Genomic DNA, 27,845 nt, shown 5'->3' on the forward strand with positions numbered 1-27,845 from the left:
CTTCTGCCCTCAGCTGGGTCAGATCATCAGGTGACGTCAATGGGGGCAGTTCCACTGAAGTCAGGGATTTGATTTATAGGAGTGGGGACCTGGTCCAATCTAAAGTGCAAAAGGAGACTTCATCACAGTGTTTGCAAGTATGGACCTCTGCATTTAAATCCACCATTTGTGTTCATACAATCACCTTCAGGGAGGGTCTACTCAAGCCTTTATTGCCATTGCAATGTACACTAGTCACGTCGCTGTAGTAATAGACAAGAAGAAGAGAGGCTGAGTCGGGATCTTAGTTCTCGTGACTTAGGGAAAGCAGAGGTCTTCATGCATCACAATACATGGAGGAACATTCTTCCTTTTAATTGCTGCTTTTGCTTTGTGCCTACAAAGATGAAACAATTACCACAGATTACGCTTCTTATCGAACTGAATAATCCAAAGGAATTCATGCAACTTTTATTTTTCTCTCTAGTGCTTAGCCAGGATGGCAGAGTTGTATGGCGGAAGGGAACTTGTTAATACTGTTTGCTGGGTGAAGTGTAAAAAGGATTTCCACATATCACTATATGTTGCCTAGTTCTGCTAAAGGCCCATGAAATGTTACATAAAGGGGGTAATAATCGAAGGGATCAGTGGCAGTTAGAAACCCAGTCCCCCTGATATTCACTGGCATTTAGTTGCCAGCTCCCATTGGATGATTAGAGAATCCCAGACTGAAAGCTCAGCTGCCAGTTTTGAGCATTGATTTGCTAACAGTGTGTGATATTCCCCGACCCCCATATGAAAAGCTGCAACTCTCATAGAGAAAGTTAGGTTCTATTCCTAGCTGTTCTGCTCTGCAAACTTCGGACAGTGAGTTAATGTCTCTATCCCTCTTCATCCCCACTGGTAAAATTATTAGACTCCTCTTTCTTCTCTTCCTCCTGTTTGGTTACAAAGTCTTTGGAACTTTTGGATGAAAGGCTGAACAAAACCTAGTAAAGATCAGTAAAGGTGCTAAACATGAAATTATTGCTTTCAAATCCAGTTTAATTCTAGCTTCTCAATCAGGTTCAAAGCAGGTCAGATTTCTTTCTGCTGTTTTTCTCCACTGGTTCTTATAAAGCAACAACAACAACAACAACAGAAAAAACCCTAAAACAAACAAACAAACAAACAAACAAAAAGCAAACAAAACCCCCCAAAACAAATGATCAAAATAATAAGGTGGAAATTTAGCTGATGTTTGGATTAGATACAAACTTCCCCAAAATTTGGGTGCATTAGGATCAGGGATTAAGTTTAGGCCCATGTCAAGTAAATCAATGACTGGAACCAAGAATAAATGTTGTTTCTTCCCCTTTTCTAACTCCGTCTATGTGCATGTTGAAGAAAATGAATATATTACATTCTAATGCAACCAATTAATTGATCAGATGACTCTTAACTAAAATGCGTCCTGGCAAACTGCATTGTGTCAGAAAAATGATTAAAGAAAAGAAATCAGAATTGTTTTTTCTGAGTTTGTGCAAGAAATGACCTGATGTAAGAGCATTGTTTATGTTATCTCAATTTCAGAATAAAAATGGTACCTCTTATAGAATTTCCTGTGAGGCAAAACATTTGGTGAGGCCAGCAAAGATCTTGACTCAGATCAAGAATATGACAAAGCAACAATGGTTATTGAGGTAAACTGGCAGAGCCCTATTGAATTAAATGGAGCTTAACACTGCAATAAGCCGATCTATTGATTGTGAGAGAACTTCTCCGGCTTTTCTGGGAACATAAAACGAATTGTGGGAGGGCAGGGGAGGAACAGAAGCTCTGCAGAGGGGTTTGCCTGCATCTCTGTTATAGAGTGGCCATGTTCGTGCTGATAAATTGCACTCAATTGCCTTTTAGTTTGTATGTTCTTTTGGACTGGCCAACTTTCAAGTGAGGTGGGTCTGTGTGCGGACAGGATTTGAGTTACAGGCAACGCACACTTTAGAACTCAGGTCAGCTGTCTCGGTGAAGACATAACCAAATATACTGCTTTCTTGTGGTCGTCTTTCCCCATAGACAAAGTTGCCTTGAGCTCCCAGGTACACTGGGGAAATGTACTGCTGTTCACCCAGTGTGGCAGCTCACCAATGCTGCAGGAGAGGCAGGCTCATGCTCCAACTCCCTGTATTCAACCGAGTTGCTCCAGTTTAGCCGCTGGGGGCCCTGGGACTTGGTAGGGGTGGAGCAGCGCTTATTCCTTGGTGTTCCTAACTAAACCGCACAACCAGTATTCAGAGCTCACCGTATTGTAATCGTTTACTCTGTAACAACAAAGCCTGTGCTCACTACTTCTCCCAGTCTGTGCAAGACCTGGTAAGTGGCTGTACAATTTTTGTTTTCAGTAGCCCCATCCTTGCCCCACAGAGCATTTACCCATTACATCACACACTACACACTGCCTAGATACAAAGTCCCGGTGGGAGTCGTCACCTACCTAGCCAGGGAGATTTCCTGCTGCTGGTATTGCCACACCTAGATCAACATGCAGGAACCGCGGTCGCATGTGTGTCCAATTTCAGCATTAATCTGAAAATGAGGGGAAAAAGCCCATTATTATGCTGTAGCCTATTTAAAAATCAATAAGGAAAGTTGGGATTGTGACAGATTTTCATATGAGACTCTGGACGAAAATTCACCCCGTGTATAGACCAGCGCCAGGCTTAAGTGTCACTTAACTTCCATATGAGCTTTTTTCTGAGTCAAGTAAGCAGTGGCTGTGTGACGTACTGGTGCTCTTGACAGAGCAGCGTCATGCCCTATGAATAGAATGGCTGTCGGCCTGTCGGGTGCCCCTCTGTTCTAGCAGTGGAAAATGGTTGGCTTTGTGGTTACGGAACTGGGTTGGAGTTCTGGAGATCCAGTGTCCACTTCTTGTATGGCCTTGGGGCCAATATAACAGGGCCCTGGATATGTTACGTCTTTCTGTGTCTCAGGTCTCTGTCTGTAAAATAGGACCAATAATGCTTTTCTTCTCCCATCCCCCCAGCTCTTATGTACGTGGATGACGCAGTGCAGTTGTAGCCAGGTTGGTCCTGATATTAGACAGAGAAGGGGAGAGAAAATATCGGTCCAGCCTGCCAACAAGGGCCTGGTGATTTAAGGGGACCCAGAGCTCCTGGCTGCTGCTACTGAAATGCTGCTCCAAGTGGGCTCAGGGCAGGGATGCCACAATATGGGTGGTGCTACAGACTGACAGGCCTTGGTCCTGTCCCGTCCACCAGAGGCCTCACCCCTTCTGGGATCGCAGGCCAGCCCCTTCCCACTTGCCTTTGGGCCCACAGTGACTGTTGGCCCCACTGAGCAGGTCTACTGTAGAAGAGCTCTGTGTAAGCTCAAAAGCTTGTCTCCCTTCCTCAGCAACAGAAGTTGGTCCAACAAAAGATATTAATTATCTCACCTACCTATGTGCGGTGTGGCACAGGCATTGTCTCTCACTATGCCTATGTTCCCAGTAAAATGGGACCCTGATCTCAGTTGGAATCTGTAGGCACCATTACAGTAATACAAATAACAATAAATAAGATGTTACATGCAAACTAAAATTTGCAAGACTTTAATAACCCAGAGCCTCAGCATCCAGGTTCCATAGCAAGTGCTTTTTGACAGACTGTTTTGGAAAGAGAAACATACAGGCTGTCTCTGTCCATCACTGTGAGGCTCTACTAGCAGTAAAGGGACCACAGTGTGAGTTTGTCCCCCAAAATCACTAGAGAAGCATAAATGTATCTAAGGCAATTATCCACCTACGGACCATATAACAGAGAGGATGGAGGGTTATAGCTATTAGAAGACATGTTCACATTTATTAGAAGTGATTTTAAAATTGCGTAACTGGAAATCCTACACAAAACGGACTGACTCACCAGGAGGAACATGGGTTATTCGAAGCAAGCTTCTATTGTTATTGTAGAGCACCAGAAAAGGGGCAACAGAGCTACATAAAACACAGAAGAGATGAGGCGAAGGCATTTACAACCCAGCTCTGCTGACTCTGCTTTGCAGAGCACTGAGTCAAAGGCAAAGGGGCATGGAGACCATCCTTTGCCACTGACGGATTCACCTCAGGAAGGGAGCCAGCAGTGAGATGTGCCACCAGAAACGGTCTGATTGGAAAGTGCTCTGCAGACTCAGTGAGTGATGGCAGATGAGGGAGGGCTCACCCAAGCATTGTGGGATAGCTCAATGGTTTGAGCATTAGCTTGCTAAACCTAGTGTTGTGAGTTCACTCCTTCTGGAAGCCCTTTAGGATTGAGGGGTGAAATAGACTTCAAAAAAAAATCAGGAAGGGTGACAGGTCCTGCTGTATTGGCAGGAGACTGGATTTGAAGACCTCTGAAGGTCCCTTCTGGTTCTACTAGACAGGTATATCTCCATCTATAGATAAAAGATAGAAAAATACCATGGAAGAGCATAATCAGTGGGAGTTTAATCATTCTTTTGAGCGACAGGTCAACTAGGAAAACAGCCATTTTTTTCCCCAAATTTGGTAAAAAACACAATAATTCAAGAACTGCAATGCATGTGACTGTTCTTTAACAAATAACATCAAACTGTACTTTTTGTACTCCCTGTTTTAAGGACTCTGCACCCACAATGATTTGTAATGCAGTACATGGTTACTGTAGGGTGTTCACAAACTTTTTACATGCTCTATTTCCTCACACTTTACATGTGTGTATTTGTACCCCTATTTTCATGAATCACTCCCAACTCTATCTTAATTATGCCAATTTTACTTCACATTTAATTTCTGCTTTCTTTCTTAAAATGCGCATTGTCCTTCACAGCATGAAAGCTGCAAGCTTCCTTTTTCTTCTCAGCATCAAGATTTTATTAGCAACATGATCAAAACAGAGACACAGTAGCATATCCCACAATGCACTGCACGTATGAAAGGGGGAAGTTATCCAAGGTTTCAAGATCACATATTGTTTGCTATTTAGATATGAGTTGTTCATTGTTGCATTTTTAGACATTCACCATCTATCAAAAATTATCAGGAGGTGCAGCTTTGTGACTTCCCTTCCTAAGTAAATGAGCACAAGTGGGCAGGACAGTTCAGCAGATGCAATCATTTCTGCTGCTACTGATCACACACACATTATTTCTGTCTGCCCTTAAGCCAGGAAGAGAACCAGACAATGAATCGTGACTCTGAATCACAATTCACTTGCCTGGTGTGCACTTAGCTACTGGTGCTCCGTGATAAAGGCAGATACAGAAGTCATTATTTAAGAAGCTGTGGTTTGGCCATAAAAGTAATAAAGGAAAGATCTGGCAGGAAAAGCAAAATACGTCATGAGAATGCAGAAAGATTTGGGGACTGTGCGTGGCTCTGTGCTCTTGAAAGGGGTGGGACCTTGACAGAAAGGGTGGGGTCAGAAGCAGGCAGCATATACCAAGACCCCCTGGCCCTCAGTGCCACCTGGAGCACACCATCTGGGGTTACAAAGGGAATTTAAAAGACCTGGAGCAGTTGCCCTCTTTGCTTCCCTATCAGTGAGCCCAAGGACCACTATAACAGAAACACCCACACCCACACACTAGACCTGAAAATAAAACCTATTCTCTTGCACATAGCAATTTTATATTTTAAAGTTTCTAAAAATCACCCTCTCACCTAGCCATAAACTTTGGATCTATGTGGTTTTAAAAGTCAGATGTACAAGGGAAAGGCATCCTATTAAAAAAACCCAACCCCCGGCCCAACCAATGGAGAGTAACTTAAGCCAATTCTTTGCGCGTATGGAGAAGTAGGATCTGAAGTTTAGGACTGGATTTCCCAGGGAAGAAACCATGGAAGTCTTCCTGTCAGACTGGCCACTCATCCATACACAGACAAAATGAGGTGGAAAAAGTAATTTTTAGCAGTATGAATTGGAGTCTAGAAGGCAAATTGATTGGCAACTTTCTACTAATCAAAGATATAAAAAAGTAATCACAGGATGGATAACTGCAAGAGAGCAACACGAGGGTATACGCATGGAAAACAGCCAACTAAAATGACTTTATAATCAGCTCAACTGCCTGATTTGTCATGGCTTAATCTCCAAGCCCTTACCAAGGGCTCAAGAGGAACAATAGGCGGAACTGAAGGAATATAATATTTGGCTTCTGTGCTGTCATGTAAAGCTGTGATGAAGGTGGAAAGATCATCACCGGGTAGAATTCCATTAGGTGGCAATAAATAAATAAATAAATAAATAAAAATTGTTCCCAAATTAGCTGGCTGCTTTGGTACTTCTGGGTGCAAGAAGTCAAGAGATGAGCCAAGGTTTACTAGGGTATAGTTGAGCAGATGGAAGGCATTCTCTGATGAGCTCTCTCCCAAAGGCAAGGGTCTGACCAGCCTCCCAAACTCTGACTCTGATCCTGGCTATGCCCACAAAGACACCATCTATGTGCAGCCCCAGAGAATTCAGTGGGATGTCACATGGACTCAGTGATCTCCCCACAGGGAAACAGTTGCAGAATCAGGGCCTTACAGAGTATATGTGATTACAAAACATCTCAGGTAATTTCTCTGCTTATTCTGGAATTGACATGGGCCAAATCCAGGGGATTTTGCTCGGTTTTTACACAGGCAAACTCTCATTGAAAGACAATGAAAACCAGAGTATTGGCCTTAGGATTTGCCCCATATGTGTGACAAACTGTCAAGCTTTGAGACAAGAATTGACAGACTCAATTCCTTCCCAAACCAAGGCAAACATAAAGCAGTCACACAGCTTCATACTTTTACAGGTCAGAAGTGGCCCCTGGGATCGTCTAGTCCAGTGGTGTCCCATAAGAATTCAAAGATCGCCACACTTGTGGCTGTTGTCCTCCCATATTCACCACAGGTTCCATCCCGCCCACTCTAAATAAATGCTCTCTCCTTTCCCCAGAGCCAGGCTCCCCCCAGAGCCAACCACTCCCATCCCCACCCCCATATAAGTGCCCTCTCCCTTCCCTAGAGCCATTCATCCCGGTCACTCATTCTAAATGAATGCTGGTGACCCACGGGAGCTGCGGGGGGCCACCAGAGGCCACCAGAGCAGTTGAGAGCTGCTGGAGCAGCCAGGGCTGCTGCCCCATGCACTTCTCTGGGGCACCTGCATGGAACAGGTGGATGGTGCTCCTTGCATGCGTCTCTAGGAAGAGCTACACTGAAAGGCTCCAAGAGCTGCATGCAGCTCCAGAGCCAGAATCGCTGCACCTCAATGTCCTGTTCAGCCCATGTGGCAAATGCATTGGACACTAGGGTCTTAGTCAGATCTTCTGAATATGAAAGGCCAGAGAACGTCCCACAGATATTTTCCAGAGCAGATCGTTTAGAAAAACACGCAGCCTTGATTTTAAATCCACCACAACCCTTGGTAGACTGTTCTAGTGATTAACTATTCTCATCACTAAGAACTGACATCCTATTTCCAGTCTGAATTTGTAGAGTAAGTTTTCAACCATTTAATCATATTATAATTTTCTCTACTAGACTGAAGAGCCCATTATTAACTATTTGTTCCCCATCCAGGTAGTTTTAGTCTGATCAATTCAACCCTGAACCTTCTCTTTGTTAAACTAAATAGACTGAGTTCCTTTCAGACTGGAAGAATTGGGTTTGTTTAGTCTGGAAAAGAGAGGGTGGAGAGGGGACATGATAACAGTTTTCAAGTACTTAAAAGGTTATTAAAAGGAGGAATAAAAATATTCTCCTTAACTGTTGAGGATAGGGCAAGAAATAATGGACTTAACTAGCAGCAAAGGAGGTTTAGGTTGGACATCAGAAAAAACTTCCTAACTGTCAGGGTTGTTAACCTCTGGAATAAATTTCCTGGGGAGGTTGTGGAATCTCCATCACTAGAGATTTTTAAGAGTAGGTTAGACAAACGCCTGTCAGTGATGGCCTACATAGTGCTTGGCCCTGCCATGAATGGAGAAGACTGGACTTGATGACCTCTCAAGTTTCCTTCCAGTTCTGAGATTGTATCACTATAAAGCACATTTTCAAAACATTTAATCAATCTTGTGTTTCTCCTTTGAACCTTCTCCAATGTATCAACATCCTTCTTGAATTGCGGGCACCAGAACTGAACTCAGTATTCCAGCAGAGGTCGCACCAGTGCCAAACACAGCTAAAATAATCTCTATTCCTATTCAAGATTCCCTTGTTTACACATCCCAGTATTACATGAGTTCTTTTAGCCACAGCATCACTTTGGGAGCTCATGTTCAGCTGATAATTCACCGTGACCCTCAAATATTCTACAGAGTTGCTGCTTACCAGGACAGCATCCCTATCCTGTAAGCATGGCTTATATTTCCCGCCGTGCCGCCCCTCCCGGTCTATACATTTACAGTTAGCCATATCAAAAGGCATATTATTTGCTTGTGGCATGTTCATTGCATGAGCCAAACAGATCTCAGTCAGTTACCTGTCCTCTTCATTATGTACCATGCCCCAAGTCTGTGGTCATCTACAAACTTTATCAATGATGATTTTACGTTTTCTTTCAGGTCATTGATAAAGATGGCTTGTTGGTATTACTTCTGACTACTTGCCAGGAAATAAGGAGCATTAATGATGTAGATGTTGAGTCTAGAGGTCTTAATCACTGCTGGTGCTGTCTGGATAACAGTTAAGAGTGACACTTAGAGCATACCATTGCCACTTGTTATTCTCAGATGCTCCTGAAGCGTTCGTTCCCTTGGGCCTTACATGGCCATCATGCCCACTGGGCCATGCTAATAGTGTAGTACTCTCTCCAGTGGGCATGAGTTGCAGTGGAGTATGAGGAGCACAGAGAAGCACATTGTGCAGCAAAAGATAAGGGGGCATCTCCTACAGGGTACCTTGCATTTGGAGCTCCAGGAGGAGTCTGGTTTTAGTGCTATGGGTGCAGGTAGAACCCTCGGAAGGAATTTGGGGGTGCCAATTCTGCAGGTGCTGTTGTACTCTCAGACAGGAAGAGATGGAGTCAGGCTGGGGAGGAGAAGGTGCAAGGCCAGAGAACCCACTGGCACCTGTATCCAGTGGGCACTGCCCTCCCAGAGCAATGATGGAATAAGTAAGGAAGCTACTGAAGCATAGAATCTCCATGACTTTGGGGGACAGAGCAGTTTCCCCACTCCATGGCCTCAGCAAGGATCCCTAGCACACAGAAAAGCTGGCTATTTGGGCTGTGTGGTGATTTGCAGGACCTGACCCTAAATGCAGTTGCATCAGTTGCAAGAGGAGTCACATGACCGACAACAACCAAATGAATATCCACTGAAGACAGCAGAGAAAGAGAGGGCGCTTTACCTTCAAGCCACAGTACACTGGAGGTGCGTTCATGATACAGCATGTAGAGGCAAAATTAGCTCTCTGCTCTACCAGTTCCGAGAGGACCTCTGGGGTCACATCAGGCATAGTCTTGCTGAAGCTTTCTTTTACTCTGTAATGTGGGGGCACAGGTCAGATTTTAAAGGACAGAATAAGCACTAAAAATTACACCAGCGGTCTCTTTAATTCATGTACAAATACAATGGTGGTAAAACACTAAGGGGCACAGGGCAGCACTGCTTTGTCCCCCTTTCAAGAGGACTCAACTGTGGGCCACTGGTAACTTACACACCCATTATGTCTGAGCACTTTTGTCTGGACACAGGTCGCACTGGCTAGTTCTGTGCTGTGAGTTGAGGACCAAATCAGCAAGGTTTCTGTGAATCCCCTCCACTATTCACTTTACATTTTGATGTTTCCCCAAACCTGCCTGTTGGTGAAATTGACCAGAACATCTGTAGAAAGTGAACTTGAAAGGGACAAAGACACATCTGAAATGAAGTTTTCTAAAAAGGCACAGTAGCAGGGGGGTAGCTGATTTACTTTGTATCCGCTAAAACAATAAGTCCTGTGGCACCTTATAGGCTAACAGATTTTTTGGAGCATAAACTTATGTGGGCCAAGACCCACAAATATAAAGTCAGTCTGATGAAGTGGGTGTTGGCCCATGAAAGCTTATGCTTCAAAAATCTGTTTGTCTATACAGTGCCACAAAACTTCTTGCTGTTTTTAAAAAGGCAGAGGAATAATCAGGACCTATATTAGGTACTGAACTGTTAGTCATGAATGGAGAAAAAGCTTTAGGAGCAAATGCCAGTAGGTGAAGAGATTACAGGAACATGCAGAATGTCATTCTTACTTCTTCTTGAATTCAAGAAATGTCAGGGCATTATAGCCATCACATAGCTCGCCAGCCTTTGTTAGGAATTTGAGTATCTCCTGCTGCAGTTGTGGCCTCTGTAGTGCAGAAAGAAAGGAATATTTCTATGATCAAAGAAATCCCCTTGCCCGTTACAAGGCATTGTACTAACCCGCTAGCTTTGGCTGGCATATACAAGTTCTGTGTGAGTTTGGGAAAGAGTTTAGGGGAAGGAGAAATTTAAGGCAGAGGACATCGAAAAGCGTGAGACAAAAATGTTGCACTGGTTACCTTGCTTGCAAGACAAGCCATGCCATCCGCAGAGCTACAGCACTCACTGACAAGATGATGGGAAGCATCATACACCTTGCTTAGGAACACTTCTGGGATGTTGGTTTGCCTTCGTGCTAGCTCAAAAATGAATCTGCAACAAGAAACACATGGTGCCCGCTGGTGTGTGTGTCCTTGATAGGATTGAAATGGATCTCTCCTTCCAGCATTGCTGACCAACTGTATGTGATGAGATCTTACAATACCAATTTCTCACAGTCAGGGCTGGTAATGCCACCTATTCTTACAATCTCCTACCCTTCCTATTATTGCTACTTTTTTTCTTCTTATTATAAGTTCTTTGGGAGTACGGATTGTGGTCCAAATCCTCAAAGATACCTAGGTGCTTAACTCTCATTGACTTAGGTGCCTAAATATCTTTGAAGACCTGGGCCTACATCTTTTTGGATCACTACAGAAATGAATACAATGGCACCAGATCCTGTTGGAAGCTGCGGGATGATACCATAATACTTCCTATACCCCCACACTCACAATCGATCTTGTCAATTTAGATAGTTAGCAGTTTGGGGCAGGAACTGTCCCTTATTATGGTTATGCAGCACCCACTGTGCTGGGGTGCTATCTCAATGAGACTGTCTCAGTGCTGCTGAATATGAATATGAATAATTGTAAATGAAAGGCCACAGAGCCAGTGCTCCTGAGAAGCATTAGAACGAAACTGAGACTCCAGCTCAACAGCGGTATCCACTGCTCTCTCTGGGCTGGAAACAGGAGCGCAAGGAGATCACGTACTTATCTGCCGTCTGGCGCTCATCATCTGTGCACAGCTCTTTGTCCTGGGGCCTTTGGATTTCTGGCAGTTGGAGCGACTTTGCAGGTGGCAGTGAATAGGTGCACAAGAAGGTTTCCATGAAATTATTTCTACTGCAACAATCAGCAAATCTTTCATCCTTGGATGACAGTTTAGTGCACACTTTTGTGGTGAGTTCTGATAACTGTAAAGAAGGCAGAAATGAGTTTAAGGGGTGAAGTATAATGATTTTTATGATTTATCTGTTCTACGCAGTGTGCAGACTACTGTGTTCCTACTATGAAGTATGTGGGTTGATAGTATCATCCCCATTTACATACAGGCAAAAAACCAGGAAGACTTGTCAGTGGCAGAGCTGTGATTACCACTCTTAACCTCCTGACTCCCGGCCCTGCACTCACACCTCCATTGGCTTGTCTATTATTAATAATAATTCTGTTGTGTTTGAAACAACACCATTTCCTGTTACTGCACAGGCTTTGGATCTGGTTCCTGGCATGCTGGCGAGAAGAACAAGTGAGTTCACAAGACTATCTGTGAATGCACAAGCTGGAGAGACATTTACTGCTGTGCTGTCAAATATCTCCAGATCCCGAAGTGTCTCACAATGACAATGGGCAAAACATTAAAAACACATGGGAGCAGGATGACAATATCAGAACCATTTCTTGATGGCAGAGATACCCAAAAGGCACAGCTCTGGCTTTGGCAGCCTCTGAAAACTGTCTCAGCTTTTTCTACTGTCACAAATGATGCACAGTCCAGTTGGGCCCCCCAGTATAAAAAGGATGTGGATTTGCTGGAGCAGGTTCAGCGAAGGGCAACAAAAATGATTAAGGGGCTGGAGCACAAGACCTATGAGGATAGGCTGAGGGATTTGGGCTTGTTTAGTTTACAGAAGACTTAGAGGTGATCTAATAGCAGCCTTCAACTTCCTGAAGGGGAGCTCTAAAAAGGAGGGTGAGAAACTGTTCTCAGTGGTGTCAGATGGCAGAACAAGGAGTAATGGTCTGAAGTTGAAGAGGGAGCAGTGTAGGTTAGATATTAGGAAAAACTACTTCACCAGGCGGGTGGTGAAGCATTGGAATGTGTTGCCTAGAGAGGTGGTGGATTCTCCATCCCTTGAGGTTTTTAAGTCCCTGCTGGACAAGGTACTGGCTGGGATGACTTAGTGGGGGTTGATCCTCCTTGAAGCAAGGGGCTGGACTAGATGACTTCCTGAGGTCCCTTCCAGCCCTGTGATTCTGTGATTCTGTGGTGGTTTTTGGTACTGGACTTTGAATGAAGGACTGGATGCAGTGCTCAGAGTTATGTGTCAGTTTTCAAAGGCTTAGCATCTATATCATCTTAACAGAGATCAGTCAAAGCGAACTTTGTACACATGGATCTGACTGTCACACAGGCTGGCTGTTGGGGGCAGAAACACAGAGCTGCCCCAGAGCCCAGTGATTTAAAATGGCCTGGGGCTCTAGCCCCACCCCCTTTCCCTTAGGTCCCGCCCCTTCCAGGGCCCTGAGCCATCTCCCTATTACCTTGTCCAGGGCCCAGCAGCCTTACTGTCAGCAGCCTTACTGTAACAGGACAGCACTGTAAAAACTGATTACAATTTGAAGGAGGATTAGACAATGAAGCCAGACACTCAAAATTAGCTAGAGATTTCTGGGAGCCTCCATTTTTAGGTGTTCAACATAGGATACCATCAAGGAAACTTTTTCACAAAGTACTGAGCAATCACTCTCTGCTATTGAGACCCCTGTAAGTGTCTCAAGTGGGGCACCCCAAAACTGAGAGAGTGACTAGTCACTGCTGAAAATCCCGGGTCTAATCTAAATAAGAATATAATCCATAATTTAACTATCTAGGATAAAAACACGTATAATTGATATTAACCCCCCACAAATGTCAGGCAATCAAGCCTGAAGACTGGGTTTGGGAAGACACTTCCTCCACAGATACACTATTGCCTGGGAAGAATACTAATGAGTGAGTCAATAGAGAAACTGAATAAAAGAGTTTTCAGTGGTTTGTTTACTCAAACCCCACACAATGTGATGGCCGCCTATTAAATAGGGAAATCTGTCTTCTAACATCTTCCATGAGGAAGAGTAAAATAAAGAACTAGGAAAAAAATAGCAGCACATGTTTATACCGATACACTAGCCAGAGATTTGAAAGCTCTGTTCCAACTACAGAATACATGAAATGGGAAATCGAAGGGAGTCACTTGTGATGCTACACATGTCTAGAGATCCTACTGCAAAGAGGTCTTTCTAATTAAAACCGTCATTTGAAACAAAGAGAAAGGAAAGCCCAAATGAATAAACAACAGAAATGAGCCTCTCTGAAGAATGAAAAAAATAGGACTTGGAAAGCTTGTGCACTTCAGGCCAGATTGTTATAGGCGTTTAGGATCCTAACTCCAGTTGGGTATCTGACTACTTTCACAACTGTGGCCTTTTCCTAAGAATCTTCTAAGGGAAGCAGTCACAGAAGTTCAACTACTTGAGACATTTTAAACAAAACTGGGCCAAAGCATGACCAAGTTTACAAAGTAACAGAGAGGGAGCCATGCTAGTCTATACACTATCAAAACAAAAAGCAGTCAAGTAGCACTTTAAAGACTAACAAAATGATTTATTAGGCGAGCTTTCGTGGGACAGACCCACTTCTTCAGACCATAGCCAGACCAGGACAGACTCAATATTTAAGGCACAGATTACTTAAACCTTGATTACTATTTTTGGTTCTTTACGCCTTAACTATGGAGTCTGTTCTGGTCTGGCTATGGTCTGAAGAAGTGGGTCTGTCCCACAACACCTCATCTAATAAATAATTTTGTTGGTCTTTAAACTGCTACTTGACTGCTTTTTTGTTTTGCAGGTTTACAAAGGAATATACTCCTGCACCACCAATGAGATTGGACTCAGATTTTCTCAGCCCACAGCACATGAACCTCACTTCATGGACTGAGGGAAAATAAACCATAACCTGCAGTTTGTAGGATCCAGGGAGTGCCAAGGAAGAACACCTTGTTCTCTCCCTTCTGTCTCCTGCTGCTTTTGCAACCTTACCCCCATTCCACCTCCCAGCCCAGTCAGCACAGAGCTCTCTACCTTTCTTTCCCCAGCACTTAGCTGCCGTAAGAGATAGGATATGTGGCGTTTCCAACTCCCAGCCTCCACAAGCAGCACTCTGTGAGCATTAAGCAGACAGATGGGAGACAAGAAGGTTCAACAAGGACAAGTGCAGGGTCCTGCGCTTGGGACGGAAGAATCCCAAACACTGTTACCGGCTAGGGACCGACTGGCTAAGCAGCAGTGCAGCAGAAAAGACCTGGGGATTACAATGGATGAGGGACTGAATATGAGTCAACAGCGTGTCCTTGCAGCCAAGAAGGCTAGTGGCATATTGGGGTGCATCAGGAGGAGCATTTCCAGCAGATCTAGAGAAGTTATTTTTCCCTTGTATTCGGTACGTGTGAGGCTACATCTGGATCACTGCATCCAGTGCTGCACCATCTGCTCCCAGTATAGCAAGGATGTAGACGCATTGGAAAGAGCCCAGGGCAGGGCAATGGAAATGATTAGGGGGCTGGAGCACATGACCAATGAGGAGACACTGTGGGATTTGGGCTTATATAGTTTCCAGAAGAGTGAGGGGAAATTTGATAGCAGCCTTCAACTTCCTTAATGGGGGCTCTAAAGAGGATGTTGTGAGGCTGTTCTCAGTGGTGATGGGTGGCAGAACGAGGAGCAATGGTCTGAAGTTACAGAGCAGGAGGTGTAGGCTGGATATTAGGAAAAACTATTTCACCAGGAGGGGGGTGACCCATTGGAATGTGTTACCTAATGAGGTGGTGGAATCTCCATCCCTGGAGGCTTTTAAGTCCTAGCTTGATGAAGGCCGGGGTGGGATGCTTTAGATAGGGTTGGTCCTGCTTTCGGAAGGGGGCTGGACTCAATGGCCTCCTGAGGTCTCTTCCAGTCCTAGGATTGTATGATTCTAAGAAGGGAAACAGCCTCAGCAACCATCCACCATTGCCTCAGCTCAGACCTTCTCTCTAGCTTTCCAAGCTTTCAAACCAGCACCAGGTCTCTGCCAGCCTCATTGAGTATCCACACCGTCCTATACCTGCGAGAGTGCCCCATCTATTCTTCAAAGCGCCCAGTCCCACCTTCGACTCAAATCCCACAAGCTTGTGCGACAGGATGTTTGGGGCCAAATTTTGGGTTGTCGACTCAACAAAGCGAAGAGCCACTATGTTTGACCATATAAGACACCTGCTTGGTCGAGACTTCTCAGATTCCTACCTCCTTCGGCATGCAGTCTTCAGCCATGGAATTACAGCACTTGGAGAACGCCTCAGCAGTGTTTTCAGCCAGCAGGGAGATGTCGTCAAATGAGGCAGAGGGTATCTTCTGAGCAAACATTGTTAAGGCTCTAGACAGATACAAAATGCAAAAGGGGGTTAAGAATGGCTGTCAGGCAGGTTTTGGAATGGCTAAAATACCTAAGTCCTGTCCATTTAAATTTGTAGGATAAGGACTATAGATTTAGCACACAGTCACTTAAAGAGATTTGCTTCTTTTATGTTGCAGAAGAGGCTGCAGCCTCCACCCAATTTCTGTATATACTTTTTTTAATGTTAAGCCATGGGCGGAGAAGGACATTGAGAACTAAAGTATTGTCTCCTTGCTAAAATGACCTGCACATACCTACTGGCTTTTAAAATATGTACTAAAAATAGAAGAGTGATATAATGGTTTTTCCCTATCACCTGGCAGAGAAGGAGGAAAAACTCAGAGACACAACCCACACCAGTGGAGTTAATGACTGATTGCCTCCTGGTCGGAGTTAGGTGATGACCCATCAGGCACCTGGGCATTATAAGCAGCCTGTTAGGATCCTGGGTGAAAGTGTGTGGAACTTGTGGTCGGAAATCAGTGCTTGCAGGAAACACTGCTGGGGTTCAATGAAAGTATTAGAGTCAAAAGACAGATGGAAAGTCAGGCCCCAGTGCAGAGCAAGAGACAGGCTGGGGATCAGGCTGAGGGCCAATAGCAGTAAACAGGAAATTAAAATAGGAAACTGTTTCATTTCCCATTTGCCTTGATATACGGAACAGACAGCACCGCCTTTGTACCTGAACTTCGATTTTTCCTTCCCATACACAGCATAGCGAGAACAAACTCTGCTTGACATGGTGGTGAGTAAGGACAGAGTCTTTCTTTCTAATCTCTGGAACAGAAAAGAGAACTGCATTAGGCACAGATTCACTCCTTTACTTGTAGTCAATGGGGGGCATGCATATCGGTCAATGTGCTGTTCACTTTATCATCCTAAATGAATTTGAATATCTCCAGAAAGTCTCGGTGGTGTTCAGATCTAAGCAGTGCTGCAAAGCAGTGCTGAAATGACACACAGCTTTGCTAGATGCCCACTACCTCTGCTGGTCTTTCAGTTTTGTGATCGGTCAAGGAGCTATTTATACACTTAGGCTCATGTAAGGCATCTTGTCACCTGGGGTCTTCTAACTGGAGGCCCATTCTTCCTATCATGTCCAATGGAGGGCAATGAAAATGATTAGGGGCCTGGAGCACATGATTTATGAGGAGAGGCTGAGGGATTTGGGCTTATTTAGTTTGCAGAAGAGAAGAGTGAGGGGTGATTTGTTAGCAGCCTTCAACTTCCTGAAAGGGAGGATGGAGAAAGGCTGTTCCTGGTTGTGAGGGACAGAAGAACAAGGAACAATGGTCTCAAGTTACAGAGTGGGAGGTGTAGGTTGGATATTGGGAAAAACTCTTTCACTAGGAGGGTGGTGAAGCCCTAGAATGCATTACCTAGAGAACTGCCATCCCTAGAGGTTTTTAAGTCCTGGCTTGACAAAGTCCTGGCTGAGATTATTTAGTTGGGGTTGATCCTGCTTTGAGCAGGCAGCAGGACTCGATGACCTCCTCAAGTCCCTTCCAGCCCTAAGATTCTATGATTCTATGACCCTTTTTACTGGCTCCAGTGCTAATGAACTGCTGCCCCCTTCTCTGTCCTGAGGAGAGTCAGAAATTCAGGTCTGACTGCGTTACCTTTGCAGTTTTTGTTATTTGAATTTCTCTTTCTAGTAATTCAGACCTTTTTAAAAGTGGATTTTAACTTCCGAATCTCTTTATTTTTACTTAGAATTGCAAACTTACTTCCTTTCACTTAATGATTAATATCCTGCAGGGAGTAATTCTGTCTCTTTTACAGACTGGCACTTCTGCTACCTTCCCACCAGGACCTGCTCCCACCTAGCCAGGTCTGCTTTACTCTGCAGCAACATGTGATCCTGTCTCGACTTGTGATTCCCCCTCCTCCCCTGGCCCTGGGAGATGATGATCTCCGTTTTGGGAAACACGACAGAGTGATCCTCAACCTGCAGCTCTGGACTGAAGCTTGCGATGGGTTAGTTATAGGAGGGATGCCCAAGATTACATGTTTCACTCAGAGCGGGGAACCGTAAACAAGAGGGATCAAGTGCAGAGCAAAATTTTCACTTGCTGCCTCATTCGGCAAAACTGGTGAGAGTCACGCAGCTTAATTATGATTAAAAATCAGTGGATGCCAGGGCTGAATCGCTACACTCTGAGAGGGTGCATCTACACTAGCCGGCTACTTCGAAGTAGTTCGCTCAATGTCGAAATAGTACGTGTCGCGTCTACATGCACCGTGCGCTATTTCGACGTTGAAATCGATGTTAGGCAGTGAGACGTCGAAATCGCTATTCCTATCTGAAGATGGGAATAGCATCCTTGAATGTCGAAGTAGGGCGTGTGTAGATGATCCACGTCCCGTTATGTCGAAATAGCGGGGTCCTCCATTGCGGCCTTCAGCTGAGGGGTTGAGAGACGCTCTGTCTCGCCCCTGCGGGGCTCTATGGTTGCCGCGTGCAGCAGCCCTTAGCCTAGGGCTTCTGGCTGCTGCTGCTGCAGCTGGGGGTCCATGCTGTGTGCACAGGGTCTGCAACTGGTTGTCAGCTCTGTGGATCTCGTGCTGTGCAGCGCGAGTGTGTCTGGGAGGGGCCCTTTAAGGGAGTGGCTTGAGGCTTTCCTGGCCCCTTATTTCGATGGGGAGTGCTTGTGTGTGTGGACACTCTGCATTTCCTTCTCGGGCGGCTCCTTTCGATGTTCTCCATTGCTACTTCGATGTCGAACATTGATGGCACCAGCCCTGGAGGATGTGTAGATGATACGCATTGAAGTAGCCTATTTCGATGTTCTTATGTCAAAATAGGCTACTTCGACGTAGTGTGCTAGTGTAGACGTAGCCTGAGGGTATGGCTAGACAGCTAAGTTATAACTATGTGAGTGTCTACACAATGCAACCATTATTTTGAAATAATTTCGAAATAGCAGATGCCTTATTTTGAAATCGGCAAACCTGATTGTACGAGGAATAGCGCCTATTTCAAAATAAGTCATGATGTGCCCAAGGGCTCTATTTCGCAATAGACTCTCTTGTGTGTACAGGCTCTATTTTGACATAGCTGAGCGCTATTTTGAAATGCATTTTGTGAGTAGCTGGGCTATTTCAGAATAAGTATCAGAGAGGTAGCAGTGTTCGTCTGTATCTTCAAAAACAACAAGAAGTCCTGCGGCACCTTATAGACTAACAGATATTTTGGAGCACAAACTTTCGTGGGCAAAGACCCGCTTCATCAGCCCAAGAAAGCTTATGCTCCAAAATATCTGTTAGTTTATAAGGTGCCACAGGTCTTCTTGTTATTTTGGAATAAGTTATTTTGGAACACCTCTTCTGGAATAGCTTATTCAGGGATAATGTTGCTGTGTACATAGCCTGAATATTCTAAGGTAAAAAGGTAGTACTCCATCACTGTTCCGCACAGTACGTATAATTTATGATGCATGGAACTGTGTTTTTCACACACATTATGATGCCACTGAGACAGGGACTAGGTCAGGATTAAAGATTCCACAGGAGAGAGAATTTATTTTAAAAAGTTTTAGAGTCTTAATGCTGTAGAAGCTGACTGGACACAAGGTAAGGCAGGGCACACTTACCTCTTTCAAAAAGCACACAGTAGGGCTTGGTGAAATGCAGCAAGTCCCAACCATGGATAAGTAACTCTTTATATAACCCACTAATAGTGGCAGTGGGGCTTGTCCATAGTTACTGGTATACTCGTGTGTAAACCTAGGAAAGACACATGCTTGGCTGGAAGATTTGTTACCTCTCAAAGGGATTTTCAAACACATCTGGAGGAATTTGGCACCTTATTCCTGAAGAAACTCAATGTCTGAAAAACCCATCCTAGTGGTGTTTGCAAACGCAATATATGCAATTTTCAATTTCAAAAAAAATGGTGGTAACCATGAACATATAGCAGTCTGCCTGCATAAACCAGCTCACAAAAATGGGCTTAAGCCCATGTGTACTAACTGCAGTGAGAACAGAAATATTCCAGAAAGTTTGTTTATTCATACGAATTCTTTGGTGATAAGTATAGCCTGAACTTAGAGAGTTTAATAACTGCCATAGTATAAAATATATTAAATTGGCTGGTCTAGTAGCATCCTTACTAGTTTCAGATAAATTAGTAAATGGGTTAGTAAACTGACTTTTTGCCATGCCTGGCATCTGTCAACCCCATAGAGTGAATCAGGTGGGTTATCAGTAAAAAGATACATAGGTGGAGCAAGATCATGGCCCTGTGCACCAACAGCATGCAGAGTGGGGGAAAGAAAAGAGAATTTGAAGCACGTAAGTCATATATGATGTTTGCATAAATCATAATGCTGACAGGGAAGCTATGGTCATGCCCATTCCTATCCACTGTAGGCCTGTGAGCATTGGCAGCATCTAACTGCTTTTTCCAGTTGGGCTTCCCACTTACTGCCATACAATGGTTACTTTCGCAGTGCTATGGGTATGCATTATCTCTCCAGCCTAGCCATGCACCTAGAGATGTGGCCCTCAATATACTACACAAGCTTTGCATTCTGCCTGGTTTTCTTTTATCCCGGGAGCACGTGACAATTGCTTCATGAGAGGCGATTGCAATGGACACCTTATGCTGCGGTTTGGTTACATTTTCTTAGACTAGTGCCAGGAGAAAGGAAGAAATCATAAAAGTAAATGTACTTATAACAATAAGCAGTGGCCTAAATTCTGAGTGGGCAAACTTGGGTAATTAACATCAGATATCTCATTCACACATGTCTAGGGAGAGACCTGCAAAGAGATTTGAACAGTCAGTGGAAAGTGTGTGACTAAATCACTGCTGACCTTTGATAATCTCTCTCAAGCATCTAAAAAGAAATTTTATGATTAAGGTCTAGAGAGAGGTTCAGGGCTAGATTTTAGGGCCTGAAGATGCAGACAGGCATTTTTGTAAATCCTGCTAGTTACCTATTTCCCAGTCATTTCAAAGGGAGAGAGACATCAAATTCAGGGAGGCATTGCAATTAATTTGTATTAGGTGCTTACCTGAAGGTTAAAGTACCGTTGAAGAACTGACCCTCAATCCCCAAGTTGGTCTCTCAGGAGGACCCAGAAATGAGGCAATAAGTGACAGATTCAGGATTTACTGAACACTCTTTGTTTTTCCCCCTTCATCTTTTCCACCATCTCTCCACCATATGAGTCAGAACAAGCAAAAGTTCTATTTTCTTGATCCCAGAGAAGCACAACCATTCATGGAGACTTCTAGCACCCAACTACTACAATCCAAGCAGAAGATACTGGAAAACCTGCACTGCACAGAGACTCTTCTTCAAAGCTCAGAGCAGCCCCAAAGACATTCCAAACCCATTTGTCTTTAAGACTATTATTGCTGCACCATCAGGCCTATTTGCAGGAATTTCTGTGGGCATGGGCTTTTTTGTAAATGTGGGCTGCAATTTTTTTAAGTAAAAAGGAGTTCAAAATAGTTGTGCAATGAGTGTGCATAACAGAGGTTACTGAAAAATGTGAGTGGAAACAGTGATTGATAAAATGATTTTGTTATAACGTACTAAAAAGGTGTACAGTAAAAAAGGTTTTATAGAAATTACCTTCTGGGATCTTCCTGTAATATTGTAAATGATAACCAATATTCCAAAACAGTCATCCTACTCCCTTTCCTATTGCTAGTGGATGAGGCCATGCTGGGAAATGTAGTCCCTTCCCTGCTCCAGGACCTTCTCTGTAGGCAGGGAGATGGCCAAGGAACTACAGCTTCCAGGATGCCTTGGGTTCACCCATCATGTCCTTCAGGTTCCTCCTGCACAGTGCAGCACGGAGGAAGGGAGAGAAATCAGACATGTGTATGTGTGTGTGCTTGAAACCTCCACATCCCCCCTGCATATGGGCCTGACTATGTAATATTTTATTGAGCTAAGTCCTTTCTGTAACCCTCTGTGCCCCATTGTAAGTGGATCACATCCCCAGGGACAATAGTTCTAACCCTTACACATGACTCACATGGTGAGTAGGAAAGAAAGGTTCTTTGCACTTTTGTAGCCTCGTGCATCCATGCAGGAACCAGAGACAATACAGCAGAAAAAGGTATACTTCTGTCAGGTGCGTAGGCCCGCTTTAATAGCACTTAACTGATACTGTCATGCATTCCAATCATTTAGTTAAAAATAGAATTTAGTGGAGAAATTGTGTTGACTAGTGAAAGAGATGGTTTAAAATAAATTAAGTTTAATTAAGATTTAATTGTATTCTAGGGATATGTTTAAGATGGATAAAGCGCCTAAGCTAAACTTGATCTCTTCCTTCTTACCTGTCTGCAAAGTCCTGGGGGCCCTTTTTGAAGGCCTCACAGAGTTCTTCATTCGATGGCTCAACGTATGTAGGGACCTCTTTTGGTGGTTGGTGCAGGGCGGCCAGACAAAGCTTTCGCTCTAGCCCTTCGTGGGTGCAGCAAGCTGCGATTCCTGGGTGATCAGGGTAAGGAGCATTTTCATCACAGGACTTGGCAGACAGAGCTGAAGACTGGGGTAGAGGGAGAAGAAGGAAAAGGAAGCAGAAGACATTAGTATCCAAGTTCTCAGTTGAGCAGTAACTAGAGAGTTTTCACATTCCTTCTTAAGCAAAGCATCCCTTTGATCTATAGGTAAAATCCACTTCAGTATATAGTTCAAAGAAGTGGGCTCTGTGGAGGAGAAGAGGTGGGTTGAGCTGGCGATACCTCATCTTGGAAACAGAAGCGCAGATATGGTATGTAGCACGGTACCACAGTGTCACCATCTCATTTCTCTGTGCTGACTGCCACCCCTCCCAGTCACTTCAATAGTTCATTGGGACCATGTTATTGGGTAGTTCATTAAATTCCCTGGGAGTGTACTACAGGTTGAACCTCTCTAATCTGGAACTCTGAGCCAACAACATCCATAATCCGGAATTCTTTTTGTTAGCCAGATGACCACTTATCATGGGTGTGACCAAGTTTCCCAGGGTCTCATTGGCTGTGTCTACACTACCACCTTCCTTTGAAGGGAGGAGGGTAATTAGGGTGTTGGGAGTTTTACTTCGCAAATTCCCCCCCCACGGCAACTTCCAAGTTTTAAACTTTGAAGTACCAGCATGTGTCTAGCCACAGCGCACCCGCCGGTACTTCAAAGTGCAAGGGAAACTTCGAAGTCCCCTTACTTTTGAGGAATAACGGACTTCGAAGTTGCTGCGGCACTTCGAAGTACCAGCGGGTGCGCTGTGGCTAGACGCGTGCTGGTACTTTGAAGTTTTGTTGCCGCTGGGGGGAATTTGCTTAATGAAGTGCTGCCTATGCACAGCAGCACTTCATTAGTAAACACCCAACACCCTAATTACCATCCTTCCTTCGAAGGAAGGTGGTAGTGTAGACACGCCCATAAAGTCAGTTTACTGCCACCAGTCCTCACTCTCAGTGTTCTGTGCTGTTATTTAGCTGTAATTTACCACAGATGTCTTCTAAGAGCCCAATAAGCAGTGCTGGTAATATGCTAGAAAATATTGACCCCCTGTGGTCCAGCAAATTCTCTCATCTGGCACCAGTCAGGTCCCAAAAGTGCCTGACGAGAGAGGTTCAATCTGTATTGTGCACTTTATAAATGTAAGGCAGACCTAGGAGCAAGAGATTTCCCCTCATGCTCTTTATTCTTTAGTGAGAAGTGGCACAAGATAACTTTCTGGAAGGGTACGGGGGTGAATGCGTTGTGTGAAAATTTGTTAACCATCCTGTTTCGGTGTAACTGTAGTGAAATTCTGACTTTTGGAAAGCCAGTTAATGTTCAGAGTTCTTCTAAGAAGGAGATGGCACAAAACTGGCAAAAGTATCTGACACAAACTTCTTACACACACACTCAGCAGTAAAAAACCCAATTGTTTAATGCATAAAGCAAGCGCCAAAAAGAGTGGGGTCCCCAGTACAGAGAATAAAGGAGAAGACCTGCAGCGGCTGCGTTATGAAATCAGTATTAACCTTCCCTGACCACACAGATAGCTTAGTACGGGAGATAGCAGCAGCATTTCAGACATGAGGGTATGGTAGCTGTGGGGAAATAGTTCAGATAATCACAGTAGAAAGAGAGTGGATTTGGAGTCTAAATGAAGGCAAAACTCCCATGGACTTGTTTTAAGCCAGAAAACTGCAGGATCTAGGTCAGAGTGGGTGTGGTTGTTTAGATGTCAAATTCTGCCTCTGTCTCATTAGTTGCATGGGGTTTTCAGGCCATGGATCTGATGCCTTTCTGTTGTGGAAGGGAAAGTAGGGTTTGGGGAGCTGCATGGAGACAGGCAGGCTGCAGGATGCAGGGGACTGGTGAGAACAGGCCTGTAGGAGAAAAGGAAGCTGATTATCTGCCATTCGTGATCCTTCAATTCTCTGTCCCATGGTAGAAGAATGTAACTGGCATGGAGAGCTACTTAGCCCCAAGGCAGAAATAGCCTCCGCAAAGTGGGTCTGCAGATCTTCTGCACTTGGGATGCAAATATGAAAGTTCCTAACCCACATCTGTGCTTGGCCCCATGCCCAGTCCAGTGACTCAGGCTCAGCATTGGCATGATGCAGTTGACTGGAAGAGGAAAGAGGCAGGTATGACTCCAGCAATGGGTGGAAGAAGTGGGCTTGCCCAGTTTGCAGGTGTTGGTCTGTTACTTACTAGACATCCCAACATTTTTATCTGTCCAGAAGTGATTAAAACAGAGCAATGCTCTGTGCTCAGGAAATAGTAACAGAGAGGGAGCTGTGCTAGTCTATATACCATCAAAACAAAAAGTAGTCAAGTAGTACTTTAAAGACTAGCAAAATAATTTATTAGGTGGGCTTTCGTGGGACAGATCCACTTCTTCAGACCATCGCCAAACCAGAACAGACTCAATATTTAAGGCACAGGGAACCAAAAACAGTAATCAAGGAGGACAAATCAGAAAAAAAATGATCAAGGTGTGCAAATCAGAGAGTGGAGGGATGGGGGGGTCGGGCGGAGAGGTCAAGAATTAGATTTAGCCGAGTGTGCAGACGATCCCCTATAGTGACTCAGAAAATTCTCATCCCAGTTCAAACCACGTGTTAATGTGCCGAATTCGAATATAAAAGACAGCTTGGCTGTTTCTCTTTGAATAGCAGTGCGAACTTTTTTTTTCAGTAACACGCATATTTTTAAGTCATTAACAGAATGCCCCATTCCATTAAAATGTTGACTAACTGGTTTGTGGATCTGGAGTGTTTTGATGTCTGTTTTGTGCCCATTAACACTTTGTCTAAGGGAGTTAGAAGTCTGTCCAATATACAAAGCATCTGGGCATTGTTGGCATATGATGGCATATATGATGTTAGTAGAGGAGCATGAGAAAGTGCCTGTGATTCTGTGAGTAACCTGGTTAGGTCCAGTGATGGTATTTCCAGAGAAGATATGTGGACAAAGCTAGCAGCCACTTGATCAAAATCCCTTACAATAAACAAAAGATGATTAAAAATGAACTCTCTGAACTTGCAATTATCATCAACAAACAGACATCCACACAAGACCCCACATTACGAGGCTTTACCAGTGCTAGACAAGAAGTTTATAAAACACACTTCCACTTTCTACAAAAGAGAAAAGAGAATAAATTTTCTACATTACTTCATTCCTCAGGAAACTTCAACCACAATAACAACAGCTCAACTAACAATATTGTTAACCTTTCCAGCTAGCAACTCAGCCCAGCAGAGGAGTCTCTCTTATCCCGGGGTCTTCCCCTCTGCCCTACTTCCTCCACAAACTAAATACAATTCTGTGGTGACCTTGAAGCCTTCTTTCGCTGCCTCCGTCTAAAGAAATTTTTCCAGCACACCCATGAACAATAGTCTGACTCTCTCGACCCCCACTACCAACAACAAAAGAAGAAGAACTCTATGTGGACTCCACCTGAGGGTTGAAGTGAAAGTCTGGATTTCTACTTACAATGCTTCCGCAACCCTGCTCAGGCTGACCTTATACACAAACGATGCCAAATGACACACTATCTTAACTATGCTGAACACCATGCTGTCCACAATCTCAAAAATAACCCAGACATCATAATCAAACCAGCTGACAAAGAGGGTGCTGTTGTCATCATGAATAAGTCAGACTATAAACAGGAGACAGCCAGACAACTCTCCAACACCACATTTTAGAAGACCTCTCTCCGCTGATCCCACTTTGGAATTCCAAAGGAAATTACAACAACTACTTAAGGAACTCCCTGCTGCTACTCGGAACCTCATTCACTCAGACACAGCATCTGAGCCCGAGCCTGGATTATTCTATCTACTTCCCAAAATCCACAAACCTGGAAACCCAGGACGCCCTATCATTTCAGGTATTGGCACCCTCACCACCGGACTATCCAGTTACGTGGACTCCCTTCTCAAACCCTATGCCACCAACACTCCCAGCTATCTCCAAGATACCACCAACTTCCTGAGGAAATTGCAAAACATCGGAAAAGTTCCTGATAACACCATCCTTGCCACAATGGATGCAGAGGCTCTGTACACTAATATTCCACATAAAGACAGATTACAGGCAATCAGGAATACCATCCCTGATGTCACCACAGCCAATCTGGTGTCTGACCTCTGTAACTTTGTTCTCACACACAATTATTTCTAATCTGGGGACAATTTATACCTCCAGATTAGTGGAACTGCTACGGGCACCTGCATGGCCCCACAATATGCTAATATATTTATGACTGACCTGCAACAACGATTCCTCAGCTCTCGTCCCCTATTACCCCTCCTCTACTAAAGATACATTGATGACATCTTTATGATTTGGACCCATGGTATAGAGACTCTAGAAGAATTCCACAGAGACTTTAACAATCTACACCCCACCATCAACTTATGCCTCGATTACTCCACTCAAGAGATACATTTCCTGGACACTAGAGTACTAATCAAGGATGGCCTGATCAGTACCACACTGTACCTAAAACCTACTGATCACTATACTTACATATACCCTTCTAGCTTCCATCCTGCGCATATAACTAGATCCATTGTTTACAGTCAACATAAGAACATAAGAACATAAGAATGGCCATACTGGGTCAGACCAAAGGTCCATCAAGCCCAGCATCCCATCTGCCGACGGTGGCCAATGCCAGGTGCCCCAGAGAAGGAGAACAGAAGACAAGTGATTTATCTCCTGCCATCCATCTCCTGCCCTTGTTATGAAGGCTAGGGCACCATACTTTATCCCTGGCTAATAGCCATTTATGGACCTGACCTGCAAAAATTTATCAAGCTCTTTTTTAAACCCTAATAGAGTCCTGGCCTTCACAGCCTCCTCGGGCAAGGAGTTCCACAGGTTGACTGTGCGCTGTGTGAAGAAAAATTTCCTTTTATTAGTTTTGAACCTACTACCCATCAATTTCATTTGGTGTCCCCTAGTTCTTGTATTATGGGAAAAGGTAAATAATTTTTCTATATTCACTTTCTCCACACCATTCATGATTTTATATACCTCTATCATATCGCCCCTCAATCGCCTCTTTTCCAAACTGAAAAGTCCCAGTCTCTCTAGCCTCTCCCCATATGGGACCCTTTCCAAGCCCCTAATCATCTTAGTCGCCCTTTTCTGAACCTTTTCTAATGCCAATATATCTTTTTTGAGGTGAGGAGACCACATCTGCACGCAGTACTCGAGATGTGGGCGTACCATAGTTTTATATAGGGGAAGTATGATATCTTTTGTCTTATTATCGATCCCTTTTTTAATAATTCCTAACATCCTATTTGCCTTACTAACTGCCGCTGCACACTGCGTGGATGTCTTCAGAGAACTATCCACTATAACTCCAAGATCCCTTTCCTGATCTGTCGTAGCTAAATTTGACCACATCATGTAGTACGTGTAATTTGGGTTATTTTTTCCAACATGCATTACCTTACACTTACCCACATTAAATTTCATTTGCCATTTTGCTGCCCACTCACTCAGTTTGCTGAGATCTTTTTGTAGTTCTTCACAATCCCTTTTGCTTTTGACTGTCCTGAACAACTTGGTGTCATCTGCAAACTTTGCCACCTAACTGCTTACCTCATTTTCTAGATCATTGATGAACAA

The 27,845-nt window shown here is 44.2% G+C and overlaps 1 protein-coding gene across 2 annotated transcripts; it reads right to left on the bottom strand.

Annotated features, from left to right (window-relative positions):
• Positions 1-186: 186 nt before the first annotated feature.
• Positions 187-25,741, bottom strand: GC (GC vitamin D binding protein). Of its 2 annotated transcripts, XM_074993793.1 has the most exons (11): positions 25,692-25,741; positions 22,049-22,260; positions 19,341-19,473; positions 16,430-16,524; positions 15,597-15,726; positions 11,268-11,470; positions 10,473-10,605; positions 10,182-10,279; positions 9,302-9,434; positions 2,453-2,544; positions 187-376 (listed from the first exon to the last, which is right to left on the bottom strand). In XM_074993793.1, the coding sequence occupies exons 3-10, from the start codon at positions 19,392-19,394 to the stop codon at positions 2,491-2,493; spliced, it is 900 nt and encodes a 299-aa protein (XP_074849894.1). In that variant the 5' UTR covers positions 19,395-19,473; positions 22,049-22,260; positions 25,692-25,741; the 3' UTR covers positions 187-376; positions 2,453-2,490. The 2 variants fall into 2 exon arrangements, with proteins under 2 accessions (XP_074849894.1, XP_074849895.1); XM_074993794.1 differs by lacking the exon at positions 19,341-19,473.
• Positions 25,742-27,845: the final 2,104 nt, after the last annotated feature.

Source organism: Carettochelys insculpta, chromosome 4 (genome assembly GCF_033958435.1).
Source record: "Carettochelys insculpta isolate YL-2023 chromosome 4, ASM3395843v1, whole genome shotgun sequence".
In the NCBI taxonomy this organism is placed as follows: Eukaryota; Metazoa; Chordata; order Testudines; family Carettochelyidae; genus Carettochelys; species Carettochelys insculpta.